The 17,866-nt window shown below is 36.3% G+C and overlaps 2 protein-coding genes across 3 annotated transcripts; both read left to right on the top strand.

Annotated features, from left to right (window-relative positions):
• The first annotated feature begins 4,290 nt into the window (after positions 1-4,290).
• LOC116779509 (uncharacterized) lies at positions 4,291-11,163 on the top strand. Its single transcript, XM_032673830.2, has 6 exons — positions 4,291-4,629; positions 6,424-6,604; positions 6,678-6,917; positions 7,845-9,290; positions 9,465-10,664; positions 10,987-11,163. The coding sequence occupies exons 1-6, from the start codon at positions 4,524-4,526 to the stop codon at positions 11,138-11,140; spliced, it is 3,327 nt and encodes a 1,108-aa protein (XP_032529721.2). The 5' UTR covers positions 4,291-4,523; the 3' UTR covers positions 11,141-11,163.
• A 225-nt stretch (positions 11,164-11,388) lies between these two features.
• On the top strand, positions 11,389-15,527 carry LOC116779766 (signal transducing adapter molecule 1). 2 transcript variants are annotated; one of them, XM_032674191.2, is made up of 7 exons: positions 11,389-11,681; positions 13,552-13,976; positions 14,072-14,104; positions 14,282-14,525; positions 14,702-14,812; positions 14,893-15,328; positions 15,396-15,527. In XM_032674191.2, the coding sequence occupies exons 1-7, from the start codon at positions 11,639-11,641 to the stop codon at positions 15,400-15,402; spliced, it is 1,299 nt and encodes a 432-aa protein (XP_032530082.2). In that variant the 5' UTR covers positions 11,389-11,638; the 3' UTR covers positions 15,403-15,527. The 2 variants fall into 2 exon arrangements, with proteins under 2 accessions (XP_032530082.2, XP_061378151.1); XM_061522167.1 differs by lacking the exon at positions 14,072-14,104.
• Positions 15,528-17,866: the final 2,339 nt, after the last annotated feature.

Below are 17,866 nucleotides of genomic sequence, written 5' to 3'. Positions count from 1 at the left end.
TATTCGTTTTTTATGCTGTTCCAAGTAGAAAACTATTTTATGTGTGTTTCGTAAAAAAAATATGATTTACTTAAAAAATATCCTGTATTAGAATCAAAAGCCTTTCCTAAAACACGATATAACTCCAAATTAATAAATTACTTTCATAAATTATTTTGACACAAAGTATCACGAAACTAACATTTTAGTAAATAAGACTAAAAAGGTAATAATATATCATTGAACGCTCTGGTAATCAGAAATGTTATTATTAGTCTCGACTTTAGAGTCTAAAGTATTTTAGGGAGGATCTACAATTCAGGCAAAACCTTTAAAATACTCTTACAAAAAACAACCAATCTTTTTATTGGATAACATCAATGGCTTTGTCTAAATAATTTAGAAGAACAGTAAGTAACAATTAGGCCTCAATAATAATCGCTCGTTTCGGATTACTACGCGTATTTTATTATTAAAAACAAATACATACTCCCGTCGTTTCAGTTACTTTGCAGCAACACGTATTTAATGTTTTGTTATAAAAGGTGACTAAGGAGTTTTTTTGTTAAAAATTTTAATCTCATATCTAGAACAAAGAAAAGAAATCAGACGTCACATCACACAAATAAAATTTACATCACCTGAATGTCATTGCAAAATATTTGACATGACGGAACTTGTATTAGCATCAAAATGACTTGACACACACATCATTGACTTACATATCTATTTTTAATTAAATTACATACTTAATTTTCTGTTTAGTCATGGTTGTAAAGATTTTTATTGTGGCCAATGTATGGATTCAATTTTTATTTATAGCTTAACATTTTTGTTTTTATTTGAGGATTGTTTTTTAAATCCTATTTCCAGCGAGGAGTGATGAGGTACGGCTAATTGTGATCATGTTCATGATATTTTACTTATTATTATGGAATGTGTATGTCTTTACGTCATATATATTTACACAATGCTGCTAATAATATAATGTCTAAAATTTGTACAAACGTATTGACGTTCTAATTATCTGATCTCAAACATAAAATGTATTAGATATAATGATATCCAAGATTTCGTTAGTACACATTTAAAATGAAACTGTTTTTGTCACATGCTACTCGGTTTTTATTACTTTTTGACCATTTTGCATGATCACGAGCAGACAAGATGAAAGTGTCTGTCAGTAAGTCTTCTTATGTGCCATCTTCTTCTAATGAATTCTTGATTTAACTGCTTACTGTTTTTTGAAGTCTTGTAGTGTGGTCACAGACATGGGATTTTTTATTTTTGATGAGGGATATCAGTTGTTATATATTAATACCAGCCATCTTTTCTATTGAAAGTAGGGTGTTTTTTTTAAGTTCAATGGCCTCACAGAATAATTTCTGTAAGTAGCAGTCTTGCAAGCAAGGTCTGTTGTTTGTCAAAGCAGGCGTCTTATTCATTAATTGTGTGTTCACACACCACTGACTATGATGGACACTTTTTAATACTTGAGATATGTTCTTGTGCCCTTGTATTGATGCTCCTCCTTGTTTGTCCAATGGAAGACAAGCCATAGTCACAATCATGACTATAAACACTCACTCAATCTAATGATACTATTAATTAGTCTGAAGAATTGGCTAAATTTTTGATTGAGACCTTCTTCAGGATGTTGTGTATTCTGTCAATAAACTTCCTTCACATGTCCCAATAACTACAGATAGTGCTTAACTCTAGTTGTTCAATATCAATAATAAAAATACAAAGAAAACTTAGAGAATTATTTACCTAAAACTATACTGAATTACATCTTACTATTGCTAGTATTAAGGTAAGAAAAGCTATAGTCATATTTTTAGGTATCATTGTGAAGGTACCATCTATAAACCATTTATAAATTAAAGGTCTGATTGAAGTAGAACCAATAGCTTGTTCCTCAAAGTGCACCACGAACAATATCACTGACAACGGAGGAGACCTATAAACTACTCACAGCTCCATCTACTTTCATGTAAAATCATCCTTCCATATTATTATCTCTAAACCCTCACATTTTCGACAACATATAAACTAGTAAATAATGACTACATCAAAACTGACCATACTGCCATTGTTTATCAATTTTAGATGTTTTATATCATTAACAAACTGGAAGGAATCCCTAAGAAATGATTTTATGTGACCCTAGAGCGGTGATAGTATATTTGATATAAGTTTGTACTAGCCCATGTGTAAATCATTCTGGCTGACAATTTTGGATAACCGATACACTCATGATGATGATGATACACATAATTTTATATCTAAACCAACTTTCTATAATTCTATATCTAACACAATTCCTCAACGTTACAAATAAGATCTCCGAATTGTATTTTTAATGGTACCGGTACATATTGACTTTTCTTAAAAATTTAAATGTTTTTTTTATGTAATGTTTGCTATGACACATTGATAAAAGTTACCGGTGTTAAGTGTTTATGTTAGAGGTGGGCGATTATGAGAGATACTAACGAAATCATTCGATTATGAAAATGTCTCGAAATATCTCGATTATAGCAGTTAGTAGTCAGTCACAAGTCGAAAGTTGATTCACATTTCACACTATTTAGTAATTAGTATTTACTATTTACTCAAAGCACAGCCGGGTAGGGAGAGATAAGGACAACACGATGCGGTTTTCGCTCGCATGGACGTATAATAATTATAAAAAAAGCGTGCAATAAGATTTACGTACTGTTTAGGAGCAGGAATATAATAATATATGAGAGAACTGTTTAAATAAATAAATTGATATATTGACTTTGACCACAACATATATTTGCAAATATTCATTTACATGTAAAATACAGTCAAGTACTTTAAAACATGACTGTATTTAATGTCATTAATTTGTTTTCTACATGTTTAAACCATGTTTTAGTACATTGAAGATTATTTTATGTAAACTTTTATTAAGAAACAGACTGACTTTGCAGGTCAAACTTAATAGCTCAGTTGGTTAGTTAGAGCATCGGCACTGATCGCTCAGGTCGTGGGTTCAAACCCCAACCGATGTCAGTTGATTTTTGAATTTCTCATGAAATGTTTAGACATTTATTAATTTTGTTGGTCTTTATCACAGCTATATTAATTCAAGCTCAAAATATACCTATTCTGTTGCGTTCTTCTAATATGTAAAGTAAAGTTTAATAAATAGCGACAGGCTAATAAATAATAGGTAATTGCAAGACTTGAAAGACTCTAGATACAATAACAAGACCATACCAAGACTGGCCATGTCTCATCTTGTTATAGCATTTGAGTACTCTACATAAAATATAAATGATAAAACTGAAAACACGATTAGTAGTTCTTGTTACTAATATCACTCGATTATGAACACATATTAGTTACTAATCGCATAATCGATTATAAACATTGGTAAGACAAAATAAATCGATTATGCCGATATCTTATAATCGCCCACCTCTAGTTTATGTTGCCCGATTTAAAAAGTACCTAGAATAATTATTGCCACAACTAGGTACTATTGAACTTAATCGTAATTATGTCAGTTTATTTTTATTAATCACTTTATTGTTTTTAGACTGATTATGTCCAAAATGTTCATGTTTATCAATTATTAACCACAGCTGGCGAATTCTTCCTGGTCAATTACTGATATTATAATCGAGATTAAGAATCTTTTAAAAGAATATTTTTTTATAGTATAGGTATTTAGGTACTTCTGTGTAAATTACATTTTTAGTTTAATTTTCTTATGGCATAAGAATATACTGATATTCTGCACGATACGACGACGAAAGACTTGCCAGTTGACAGTTGTACCTGAAACATCTATAAAAATATGTTTTCTTCACTAAAACGAATATTGTGCATAACACGTATTTGCGGCGCCATCTGATCATTAAATAATTTTGGTTCATACTCATTTAATTCAGTTGCAGCACACGTCTTTCTATTGCTATTTCTAATAGATCGAAATTAGTATGTGAATTATTCTTTTATGATCCAGGAAGCCTAAACAATCAACAAAGTTAAATGAAATCTCATAAAACTTACCTCCGATTGTAATAAGTCCATCAATATGCAATTTGTTTAATATGTCTTCACACAAATCATTTCAAATTTATTTCTTAACTGTAAGGGTTCAGATGGCTGGATAGTCGTGAGAATAATAGTTTTTTTTTTTTGGCTGGCTCGGAAATGACAGCGTATGACATGGTATTTTACGATGTTCATCTCCCTCCAGGAAGCCTAATTCTTTGTAAGCGTCATGATAAGCTTGGAAGATTATTACTGTCTGTTAACGGTCCTTAGATGTTAGTCAATTAAAAAATCGTTTCTGTGCGATCAGTCGTATCCTATATTTTATGGAAGTCATATCCTATGTTCTTAATATATAACGAATTAAAAGTCGGAGAAACTAATTCGTCTATTTCCAATTTAAATTTATCACACCAAGGCGAACAGGAAAGTTTTGAGGATAAAATATTTTAAAACAGGGAGTAGCCGATAAGGGTCTCAGTTATATTTGAAATGTGGTGTGTTGCGTGATGTGCTCGCTGGTTTTATTTTTGTTGGTGCTGGTCTTGTCCTGGGACCGCTGTTATCAAAGTCCGTGTTCGCTACTTCTACATCGACTTCGTGAGCGACCCACAGGTGATCAAAACCTATTTTTTTTAATAGACTTTTCTTTACAATTTAGATTTTGTTTTTATTTATCAATTTTTGAAACAATAATTCTATCACACTTATACATGTCTTCGTGACACACACTGTGTAGTACTACAGATTTGTAAATATTACAACATGCGTAGTGATTACGAAAATGTGCACCAACGCCTATTAAATTTAAATTTAAATACAACCTATGGTTACATTTTTTAAGAAACAAGTGCATTAAATATTTTTAGTCAAAACTCAAACTTTCCTAAGTAAATTTAAATTAAATTATCAACTCATTATATAGTAAACATAATAAAACATTTTGAGAAATAAGTTTTGCAATAGGTACTAACTTAAAAACAGAATCTGTCAAATAAGGAAGTTGTAGCAGTTTCATATAAACTAGAAATAAGTAAATTAAAAAAGAAAAATGTTTACAGTAAAAGTGTTAAATATGTATCTATGTACATTCATATTTGGATTGTTTTGTTTTTATTTCGAACTATAAATAACATCTTACTATAAAAAGTGGCTATAGTAGCAAACAATTGATGAGATTGAATCACAGACGAAATTCCGATTATAAGTGTAAATCATTGAAAACCTAGGACATGCGCGGGGTCTCTAGGAACACCCACTGTATAGGCAACTGTTTTCTTAACAAACACGCAATGCTTTTGCATTGCAATATTTTTTTCCATTGACAATCCTGGACCAGCCAAGTCTTTCATTTTGATTTCTTAGTTTGTCTTCGAAATCATTTTTGTACAACAAGGCCTTTCTTCCGAACCGAATTTGTTTACTTAAAGAACCATTTTAACTTAGTTAAGTCTTTAAAGTAAATGTAACCAATCTATGAACCTCAGCACATATTTATTCTATTCAAGTAAGTGTGCACCGTCCCATCAATCGCCTTTTTTTCATCATATTTCCTGAGTCCCAAGAGGAGGTTACAATGTTGGAGTATAAGTCATCTAAGACACACTCATGATCACGGCTACTACCTAACCTTTAGCACATTCTGTATATTACACTGAAAAGTCTATCAATTTCATTTTTTCATATTTCATTGCCTTTTGTTTTTTTCAATTTATTGCACTTCGCTTTTCTTTGGCCCAAAAAAAATCGGGTTAAACTGTAAAGACAATTATATTTAAAAAGTTTGGCATCAAAAGGTGCAGGTAGCATTCAACACCTTATTATGGAAAAGCAATCAGGACGTAGCGTATCAGCTTTACATAAAAAGTTCGTATTCGCATTGAGAACCTTTTTACTGGATAACGGAAGATCGAGTTCATCAAACTGTGCGTGAGAAATATCAATTGTAATTGAAGAGAAATGGAATTCTAAACGGTAGCTGTGGATATGATAAAGGTGTCCTCGCAACTTTCCGACTTAGTCTTTAAAGTTTAGGTTAGATTAATTTTGGATTTTGTCGCTTGTGCTTTTCACAAACTACAGTTACAGAGACGATTTTTATATAGAATATATAGAAGCCTCGAATATATAGAAGCCTCGAGAGCCAAGACGCTGTAGATAAGGGTACAGATTACTTCTCAGTATCTTAGTTTGTCATAATTCTGCAAATCATTCGAAATTAAATTTTAATTTTAAATGCCAATTATTTAATAATTATTTTTAATTAAATATGTTCTTGGTACTTTTTAATATAAGATTTTCTACTCCGCACTTATTTTGGTATTGAAAATTATAACATCGTTAAAAAAAGATGGTGACGCTTATGCAGATACTCGTATTTTGTATCATGACAATAACTATATACTATAGAGGAGCTGGCAGTTCTGGTGAATGGACATCTTGTTGAGGTTGTTGTGTGGGGTGGCGGCGGGGCTCCGAGGGCGGCGGCCGCTCTGCTGCTGGTGGCTCTTCGAGTCCGAGGATATCGGTCGCATCTACATGAAGCAGCCCCCGATGTCTGTGGCCTCCTCGACATCTCGGACCTAAAAGAGTAAGATTAGTTCTAAGCTCATTTATACATATATGTGATAATACCATGATCATACGAAACTGGAATTTTATAGAGCTGCCGTCGTCGCTCCAGCAGCGACGGTGCCGAGTGAGGACTGCAGACGTGCTGGCCTCGAGTTACTGACGAACTTTTTGCAGCCTGCAGCGGTGTCTTATACTTTACATCTTTGGGCTCATGTGCCGTCGGATCGATGTCGGTCACAAGCTGGACAATGGAGTTTCTATAAATATTATAAAGACATTGATGAGTGTGGATTTCTAAAAGCAAAGTTTTTTAACGAGATTACTTATGGGTGAGTTTATTTTTTTTATAGTAAGCAGTATATACATATGTATAATATATAATAATGTACCTTAATACGGTTATGAATTTAGATATATAATTGATGAACACTTTCTTAAATAGTTACCTTTTAATTGATATGCAAAAAAGTTTATCTTCGTTTTCGACTTCATCCGCGTAAATTTCAGAATTAGTAATAATTAGCTTTTACCCGTGACTTCGTACGCATTGGATAGTTTTTTTGTATAGTAGTATGAAAAAACCTGAGCTGTACTTTTTTGTACGTATGTTTGAATTGTGCCGAGATGGGATGAGGCCATACTAAGTGTGATTGTCATAGGTTAGGTGAGGTTAATACATTTTAAGAAGAAGATAGATTACTGCAATACATTTTTATATACGATGTTTTTTGTTTTTCCTTCCTTGGCCAGAAAAGTACTTTTTCCCATGAGAATGCGTTGTTTTCTCGCGGTCAAAAGTAACTCATGTCCTTTCTTAAGTCTCAAACTATCTCCTTACCAAATTTCATTCAAATCCGTTCAGTAGTTCAGACGTAAAAGCGATTGGCCCGCCTGAATTTTCCAATGGGAATGCGTCATTTTCCCGTGGTAAAAAGTAACCTATGTCCTTTCTCAGATATCAAAATATCTCCATACCAAAATTCGTGCAAATTGTTTCAGTAGTTTAGGCGTGATTGAGTAACAGACAGACATACAGACAGACAGAGTTACTTTCGCATTTATAATATTAGTATGGACTAGTATGGATTACTGAATACTAATTGATAATAAAACTTGTTGAGTTCTTAAATACGGTAGATGTTGTTGGCCTTTATAACTACGATCGTGATTTTTAACTAATTCTAATAAATTACAAACAAGTATAATATTAAGTTACCTGAATAATTAATTAACTTAGTAATAAATATACTTCACAGGTCATGTAGTAATTGTTTTGCGGTATTGACTCGAAATGAGAGCTTGGTCGACAATCAAATAGCAATGGAACTACAAACCCGAATCGACGCTGCGGAGCTGTTGTTACAGGTCGTGTCTTTTAAAAGTGACTTCATTATGCGCAAAACTATTTCTGAATTACGAAGACTCCAAAAACCATTTCTATTTGTTGATGAAGATTTGTGGTCTGATACTTTTGAAATGGTTTACGTTCAGCCTCCGCCGTGCGTCAGACATGTAAAAAATTGCATTCCCTTCATTAAAACTATCGGTAATCTTCGACTTGGTAATGGATGGTTCATGTATCAATTTGCACCCCCAATACTAGAATTAGTCAATGCACTTTCGCCAAAATCTAGCCAATTAAGAGAAATATTAAACATAGAGAGTGCACAGAATGAAAGCCACATCGAAAACGCCGCTTGCTCGTGGGCCCTGCAGCACGTTGAAGAATTTAAGACTCTTATATTACACGACAAGCTCGAACAGAAAAAAGTTTTCGCTATCAAAATAATCCTGTGCAATCATGACCCTTTAAACAAATATTTTGAAACTATAAGCGATTTAATTAATAGAGATGAGTTTCAAAATAATATTACACATATTGATTATAATATTTATAAGAACACAATAAATTGTTTCGACGAAGAAGATTTTAGGCAAGTAATAACAAAAAACGCTCAAAAGAAAAATGTGGCTGGGGTCATAGCTTGGAGTTGGTATAAGGGGACCACAGGTGCAGCGAAGGTAGCAGAACAAAGTCAACTTCCACTACTTCTGGCAGGAGCCGTAGCCGACGAGATACCACTCGGGTCAGCTGTTCGAGCAGCCTCAGGGCGTCTCTCTGATTTAACAAGAGCTTTCCATTACATTTTGGAGAATTGTGGGTGGTCACGGATTGCCCTTTTATCAGATGATTCAGTTTATTCAAGAAGTTTCACAGAAGCAATGATCAAGCAAAAGAATCTTCTGTATCGTGAAGTTATAGTAGACTTCAAAAATATTTATATAAACTTAGATGAATTAAAAAAAGCTGACGCACGTATATTTTTATTAAATGTAAATTGGAGCCTCTCAAAAGACATTTTAAACGCTGCTCTAAAAAGAGGGATGACTCCTAACAATGGCTTCTCATGGATAGCTCGGGAATGGCTGCCAATACAGAACAATAACACAGACTGGGCTGACATGTATCACTTCACTGTGAGCCTGGGTTGGCGAGGAGAACAACTTGAAGGGGGATCGAAACATTTGCAACAAAAGATTCGAAATCGGTTACATGTTAAAGAAAGTCTTGAAGAGTTTCCAGGCATCAATTATTTATCAATGTTTGCAGATGCGCTGCTTCAATTGGGATATAGTTTTGCTCGATTTTACCAAAACTACCCTTCTTACAGATACAATTTACGTGGTTACGGAACTGCCTTGTAAGAAATCTTATTACGAGTATTGTTATAAAAATATTATCCAATCGGTAAAATAGCTTATAAATATATCTCACATTTTTATTCGCTTTGTAAAGATTACTGTAGACGAATTCAATATGTTTAAAAATTATTTTTTTACTATTAAATTTTAATTTTTAATTTTATTAATTTCAGAAAACTATCAGAAGTTTTTGAAAATATGACTATTAATGGAATAGCACAAAATTTAAGCAACAGAAACTCTAGCATCGAACACCCGCTTGTTTTTATTAATAAATGGTGGGGAGTGAGAACAAAGTCCATAGGTATATTGCAAATTACTGACAACTACATCATGGCTCTTAAACCAACAGCATCAAATTTCAAGGACTTAATAAATAGGCAAAAGTTACGGGATAGACCTATCTGCTGGACCATTAGCACAGGCGATCCTTTCACACCTCGCTGTCAGGACGTAACCATAATTATTGTGACAGTATTCCTGCTTATTTCGGGAACAGCCCTTTACATTGCTCGACGAGCTCGATTGAAACGATTATTAAAACGAGAATTAAATATACTAGCGAAACTGCTGGAGAATCGTAAACGTGCAGTCTCGTCACTGGATACGTATTTGGTTGATCGTAATGCCATAAAACTTTTACATGAAATAGGCTCTGGTACATTTGGGAGGGTCCATTTTGCCGAACTTCATCGATCAGGTCGCAGTACGGTGATCGTAGCGGCCAAACAACCCCGACAAACCATTGGACCGACTGAAGAATGTGAATTTCTCCACGAAGCGTACATCTTGGCGCCCTTGTGTCATGATAATATAATACGACTTGTTGGAATATGTATAATGAATGGACCTCCTATGGTTTTAATGGAACACGCCTATTATCTTGATTTGAAGCGTTATTTGACGGAGCGACGACATTTAGTGAGTAACCGGTTTAATGACAACACTTCCGATGCTTTGGATGAGGTTTCGGATGAATCACTTACTAGACTAGCCCGAGAAGCGGCAGGAGCCCTGGCGTATTTATCAACAAGAAGACTAGTGCATCGAGACGTGAGAGCTGCGAATTGTCTTATTGATAAGAAAAGATCCCTCAAACTTGGAGACTTCGGTATGGCACGCGAGCTGGACGACAAAGTTCCAGTGTACGCTTCGATACGCCGTGCCTTGTTCCCTGTGTTGTGGATGGCACCCGAAAGTTTAAAATCCGGAGTATTTTCTTTTGCAACAGATGTTTGGGCTCTCGGAATACTTATACTAGAAGTTGTAACACTCGGTGCACGTCCTTACGGTGATTGGCAACTATCTCGTGTATTAAACTATGTGGTGGCCGGTGGAATTCCTCCACTTCCTCCGGATGTGTCAAAACATACGTATGTACAATACTTACATATTTTAAAGAAGTATATTTATTTTATTTCTTTATTTTCTTTGTAAGCAAATGCAACTGTTGCACATAATGCGATCTCGTTGCTAATATGCATCATCAATTAGCTCAAGTTATTGATATAGAAGAAAAAGCGTATGATGCTGAGAAAATGTTTTAATATATATATAAAGATTATATAATGTAAATAAATAAAAAAAATTTAAGTGGTTTATTAAATGACTAAAGAGAGCATGATAAAAATTAAATTTGTCTCAGTAAGGAACGCTGATTTAGTTATAATTTTTTGTTCTTATTTTTTATTTAAGGAGCAGTTTGTTACACTCCTGTTGGGAACGTCGAGCAGAAAGCAGGCCAAATGCATCATGGGTGCATAACCATTTAACTCAGTATCCTCGATTGCTCTCTCCTGCTTTATTGAAACCGTATCCACCCGATCCTCTTATCGCTTATATGGAATAAAGTACATTATTTTATAACATGAACAGTTTTTTTTTGCCTACATACATTTAGTATATCAATAAAATGCTATATTTATCTCCTTTTTTTTACGCATAATAAGGTGTTGTATAATATGAGGTTAGGTTTATTTGAGCATCATATTTGTTAATTGCTACTCTGATATTCAATGATACCTATAAAAAGTACGATTATTTAGCAATTTATAGTCTGCATTGCCTTGTAAATGACGATAGCAATATATTTATAATTCTGGCATTGACAGACAGCTGACAGAATGGCGTAAACGATTCTAGTGACGTTTTTGGATTGTTTTTGCATTTCTTTCTTGTAATAAATAAAACAAGACCATTATCATATCAAACTGAGTTAAATTGATAGATAACCAGACAAAGAATAAAAAAACAGTGCCCATGATTTATATATTCAGCGCTTGAGACTTAGATATTCCCATTTTACATTTATCGGTCGTTTTAAATATTAAGTTAATTAAAACTAACAATGGGTATCTTTGGAACCTCGTCTCCATTTGATCAGGATGTAGGTAAGTGTTACTTTTTATGCTTAAAAGAAAATCTGATCATCATTACTTTCTTTCGAATTTCACAATTTCAATACATTTTACAATGTAAATTTGTTAATGATTCATATAATCCCTCACATCTATTTATAGTTTACTTAAACTGATATCACAAAAGTTCTTCTTTATAGCTTGTTGTCTTTTTGTAATTGTTATATCCAAAAAGGAAATAAACTTTGACAAAGCCATTAATTTGAAAAGCATATTTTATTATTTGTTTATAAATGATTGATAAAGTTGAATTGTTATCCCATCAAAATACTGTTACAAAGGAATCTACTATACCAGTTCTTATCTCAGTATCATTACCTTACAGTTTTGTTCTTACTATGAAGGAGACATCACAAAACATGTATTATCTGATTTCTTGTAATTTCTTTTATGTACTTACACATTCTGTGACAGAATACATTCAAATGTGTTTAAGAAACTTTAATATTTGGCTTGTTATAGTGTGTCTATGACTGAACCAAGCTACTAATGATGTCTTTTATAGTTCTATGAAACGATATGTAAATAAAATTTAATGTTAACCATGACCCATAAACGATCATGAACAAATTTTTTCATGTAGTTACTCTGGGATGTCCCCGTCCGACCCCCTTGGGTTTGTCAATGAACCAACCTTTAGACTTCTAATGTCACACTGAAAAAGAATCCCCAAATCTGTTATTTGTACTTTGTTGAAGTAGATTAAACCATTTAATTTTCTATCCAGAGACAATATGCTAGTTGTTGACAAGTGAATTATTTAAATACTTATTTTCAAATGACATTGTTGGTTACGGTTAAGTTTTTCTCTTAAAATGTGTTGAGTTTTGTCCTCCTTGTTAAAATTAATCACTAGTAGTTTAAGCTTGATGGTACTGATTTGAAGACAGAAAACAAGTTACAAGGAACTTGACTCAATTCTTGTTATTTCCCTGATGTTGTTATTGTGATACACATAGTCACTAGACCTTCTTTTTGTTTTTAATGATTTTAAAATGTCTTAAAACTTAATGTTTTTAATAAAATTATTGAATACAAACAGCACACACTGGGTGTAGGGTGTAGGGTGTTCGGAGGTTACAACATTGGCACTTTACAATGACCTGGCGTCATAAACAAGGCAGTGGATAACATGATCTCAATGACTGTCTTTTTTATATACTTGACCTAGTCATGCATTTATATGTTCTAATAAAAAGACTTAAATTTAAAGACACCCTTTCATATTTAAAACAATATTACCTTTTTAATCTCAAAAAGCAATGGCGGCTATTTTTAAGGGTTACCGTTTTTTTTTTCTGACATTAAAATTAATAATGAGGAGACTAAGAAATACAATGAGTCGGTCATTAAACAAACAACCAGTCGTTATGTTGATAACTGCGTTTGATTATAAATTAAATTTTATTCCTCCCCATTACAATCTTATTCAGTATTTTTAAAGATCGACATTTTAATTCATTAAGTTGCCTTATTCATGTCGCCTATAATTGTTGTTAGTAAAAAGTAATTTGTTACTTAAATTATAAAAAAATCACAAACATTTCCGTAGCATGTAAATATTTAGATTTTAATTCAAATTGGGTTATAATTCAAAATAAAAAAAAATTATCGATGCCCTAAGAAAAAAGTGGGTATTTTATTATTTTGTTGCTTTCTACTTCCAAAAGTACTTTTTATGAATAAATGACGTAACCGATATATTTTTTGCAAACTTGGCAACCTTCCAATATATACATTATACACATCTCATATCTACTGGGCATGATTTCTTGAAATGATCAATACGAAATACAGAAAACTTTTAAAAGTCGGATTAAAAATGAAATATGTGCAAAAACAGAGAGAGCGACCAGCGAGAACAACACCAGCGAGGAGTGGGGCCTCATCCTGGAGATCTGTGACCGAGCGGGCTCCGGGCCCGCCGCGGCCCGGGACTGTCTGCGGGCCGTGCTGCGGCGGCTCGGACACGCCGACCCGCACGTGCAGGTGCACGCCGCTACTCTCCTGGACGCGTGCGTCGCTAACTGTGGCCGTGTTTTCCACCTCGAAGTGGCGTCGCGGGACTTCGAGGCCGAGTTCCGTCGCCTGCTGTCTCGCGCCCAGCCTCCTGTCGCCGGCCGTCTCCGCGCTCTGCTGCGCAAATGGGCCGAAGGAGAGTTCCGCGACGATCCCCAGCTGGATCTCATCCCCTCCCTCCACGTCAAGCTAAGCGCGGAGTCCGGCGAGCGCGTGTCGTCGGCCGCCGCGCCCGCAGCCGACGCTCAGGTGTGTTCACCGTCACTGACACGTTCGGTTGTCATTGTGTAGTCTCATTGAATTTCACTATTTTCATGTGACGCTTTCTAATTCCTCTTTTCAAGCGTGCGATGACCCAGTTCGCCAGTGCTAAAACGGTAAATATGCTAATATCTAAACATGCCAGTAGTTCTTCCCGTAAGTCGACACTTTCCTGGCACGTAGTTTTCCCTAATTCACATTTTATGTCCACCTCGAGGACAAAGAAGCTTCCGTGAAATAAACATCCACATTGATTCTTGTGTATAATTATCTTAAACAAGGGTCTTTCACAGACCGTCCTAACGGCGGCAGAAAGGCGTGAACAAGAGGAGCTGGCTCGCGCCATCGCATTGTCGCTGCGCGATTCGAGTGGGTCCGGGGGGGCCGCGGGGGCCGGGGCGGGGGCCGCCGGGGGCTCGCTGTATCCGCGCGTGGAGGCTGAGACTGTCCCCACCCCGGTAGCGATGAAGGTGCGCGCCCTATACGATTTCGAGGCGGCCGAAGATAACGAGCTTACTTTCCTAGCGGGAGAAATCGGTGAATCCTTCATTACTACATGTTTCGTATATTGTTTTTATTCCAGCGTGATATGTTTATACAAGTGTGGTCGGTATATTGTATGTTGTAAGAGATACATATGCCCGCTGTAATCCTGTACTTTAGAATAAATAAGTTTTTTGATATATATTAAAGTGAGTAATTTATTTTTACAGTTCACGTGACAGACTCCAGCGATCCTAATTGGTGGAAAGGTCACAACGAGCGAGGAGAGGGTCTCTTCCCCGCCAACTTCGTCACGTCCGACCTCACCGAGCCCGCGCCCGGTAAGAGACGGCCATCTCTGGAGTTAACAAGAGAGATGACGAGATCCTCACGACGCTCACTTGGGACGCATCTGTTGCAGAATCCGAGAATCGATCGAACTCGGGCAAGACGGTTCAGTTCGCGGAGAGCGCGGGCGGGGCCGAGCAGCCCGCGCGTATCGACGAGGCCGTCGTGGACGAGGCCCTGGCGCTGCTGCACGAGGCTGACCCCGCCGCCGACGACGCCACCGGGCCTCGCCTGGCCCGCGCCGAGGCCGCCGCGCACGCCATGGGTGCTCTAGTGGACGCCGCACTGGAACGCGCGGACCGCCGCCACGCTCGCCTCACGCAGCTCAGCGCCGACCTCGTGGACGCACTCAACCTCTACCACGACCTGATGCGCGCGCCGCCCACCTTCCTCCCCCCTATGCACTACGCCCCCGGCCCGGCCGCGGCCACCCTGCCCCCTCCTCCCCCCGGCGCCCTGCTCCCCGGCCCGCTGCCGTCCCTCGCCCCCCACCACCCGCAGCCGCCGCGGTGAGTGTGTCGTCGCCCGAAGGAGTTCGTTTCTCGACATGTTCTAATGACTCCGTTGTGTTTCCAGATGTTGAACGACCGCCGTCGGCGCGAAACGGCGAATGTTAAAAAAATATATATTCTTCATTCCTTCAACTTCTGTTTATAAATTGTTGCGATGTTTGCGTACCTAGAATATTAATATATTGATTATTTTTTATTCTCCCGCTTTATTTCACCTCTGACCCTTCCACTTCACACTTTGACTTTGAATAGTTTTAAAAGCTCGCGGACCAGACCTACGTGTTGTTTTTATTATCTTTTAAAAAACGAACAAAAGTTTTGCCATCGGGTCAACTTTTCTATTGTAATAAATGCATTTTATGTCAACTTTATTAGCTCATGGTAACATGTGCAATTCTACATTTTTAGAAAGTTCTACTGAAAATCGCCCCTTCACAACAACGTGTTGAGATAATAATCAATTGTTGTGTACAATATAGAGTATTAGGTGCAAAGCCGGCGTTTCCGAAGGAAACATGAAGGCAAATTATTACTTTTTATTTGTGTTTATGCTACCGCAGCTTGCCATTAACAGGATTAGAAATTACAAATTAGTATCGAAATGAGAACTCTGAGGAAAACATCGAAGTCGAATACAAAGAATGGGTGACCACCAGGTTGCATACCGGAGACTTCGCACGATTGTCACGGACGACTTCAAGGCCAAAGCGATAACACTGGAAGCGACAAATCGGTTGTAGAAGCAGTTGACTTTGGACGAAAAAATCGCCGAGAACAGATGTTGGTCGACTTCTTTGACGCTCAGGAAATAATTCTGATGAATTTCTTTAAATAAAGAGTGAAACGCGCAGCAAGACGTTATGACCTGGGTGGCGTGTGGCTCCGGTGTGCAGCCTAGCCTAAACTGGGCCACTTGGTGGGCTCTGGAAGTCGCTTATATGCAATAGAACGGACTGGTATGTCTCGATTATTGATGGATATTTAACACAGGATTATAGTTATTAGGTTCTTTACCTAGTTATTGTTCAAAGCACAGGTTATAAACCATACCTACATAGGGAATAATGTAGATCTCCTTTAGTAGACCTTTAAGTCTTCAAAATCATTTTAAATCATAACATTAAAGTTATTATTCGCACTTCCAAGTTCTAAATAGTCACTTAACAAATATTTAAAATAGTAGAGTACATAAATACGTAGCTACTTAAAGAAAGTATTTAAAATTTATTAGTAGGTACGTTCATTTCTTGAAAGTGTGTGTTTAGTCTCTTCATTTATACTTACTAAGATAAGCCAGGCAAGTGTGTAAAACTTTCACTTTAAATCAACTCTTTCTCTCTATTATTACATTTTTTTTTGCTAGCCAATGCATTCCATGAAAATTAAGCTGCAGAAAAATATTTGAATTAGTATTACGGTGTGGCCACAGCCGAGTGCGGCGCGGTTTGCGACGCGGCAAGCTTTGAGCAGTAAAAACAAACGGTACCGTGTGGCCACAGCCACGAGCGGCGTGGATTGCGGTGCGGTTTGCGACGCGGGTAGACACGGTAACCGTGTGGCCATAACCAAGAGCGGCGTGGGGCGCGGTGCGTCGGAAGTCGCGGCGGGCGATGTGATTGGAAGTGATAATCTTCGCGGTAATCTTAGTGGTAATCTTCGCGGCGGTGGAACGTTGAATCTATTTTCTGTTAATAATCTATTTAATCCTGAAAAATAAAAAGTGCCTCCATCACTTTGTTTGCCTTTCCCGCCGACTTCTATAACAACAAACTTGCAGTCTGCATGTGACACTCCTTGTAGGATTAATGAAAAATATATTTTATAATTAAAATATGCACTTCAACTATTGGGTGGATTTATTATGTGGAAATGTTTGCCGTCTGTCGCACCCGAACAGATAGGAAATTTGCATCTTGAAAAAAATAAATTTGCTACACTTTTTAACTTATCACAGGTTGGCTGCGGCATATGTATTTGGGTCAATTATTTCGAAATAGCTTCTAGAGTTTGATAAATAACTGTGGCAACTATACTTCATCCTAATCGGTAAGATTGAGCCAGAGACTTAAATGATCCACCGTGACCGAAAACCCTAAAATAAAAGAAAATAAAACATTATATGTATACTAATGTACGGGCTATGAGTTAATGATTGGACTATAGCTTATAAAAAATCTGCTGTTCCATAAAATAGAAATCAATGATGATAATTACATAATGGAAGAATCTAAAAGACGGGTACCGCAAAGAACTCAGAAAAGTTATGAGATCTAAGATTTTCGTGAGTTTTATTCATTTAAATGAAACTAATATTTTTCGGATAAACTACGCGGATTTTTATTATTTTAAAAAACTACATAATCCCGACGTTTCGGTTTCTTTTCAGCAACCGTGATCACGAAACGTACCTATGTTAAGGTTAAGGTACTGATTATCAGTCTCAGTGGAAGTATATTAAACAATTGTCATTTTTGAAAGACGAATATTTGCCCACCGTGGGAGAGACTAACTTAATACGAGATACATCTACTGAAG

Source organism: Danaus plexippus, chromosome 2 (genome assembly GCF_018135715.1).
Source record: "Danaus plexippus chromosome 2, MEX_DaPlex, whole genome shotgun sequence".
Classification (NCBI taxonomy): domain Eukaryota; kingdom Metazoa; phylum Arthropoda; class Insecta; order Lepidoptera; family Nymphalidae; genus Danaus; species Danaus plexippus.
Note: the sequence above shows the minus strand (reverse complement) of the source record. Positions and strands in the feature narration are given on the sequence as shown.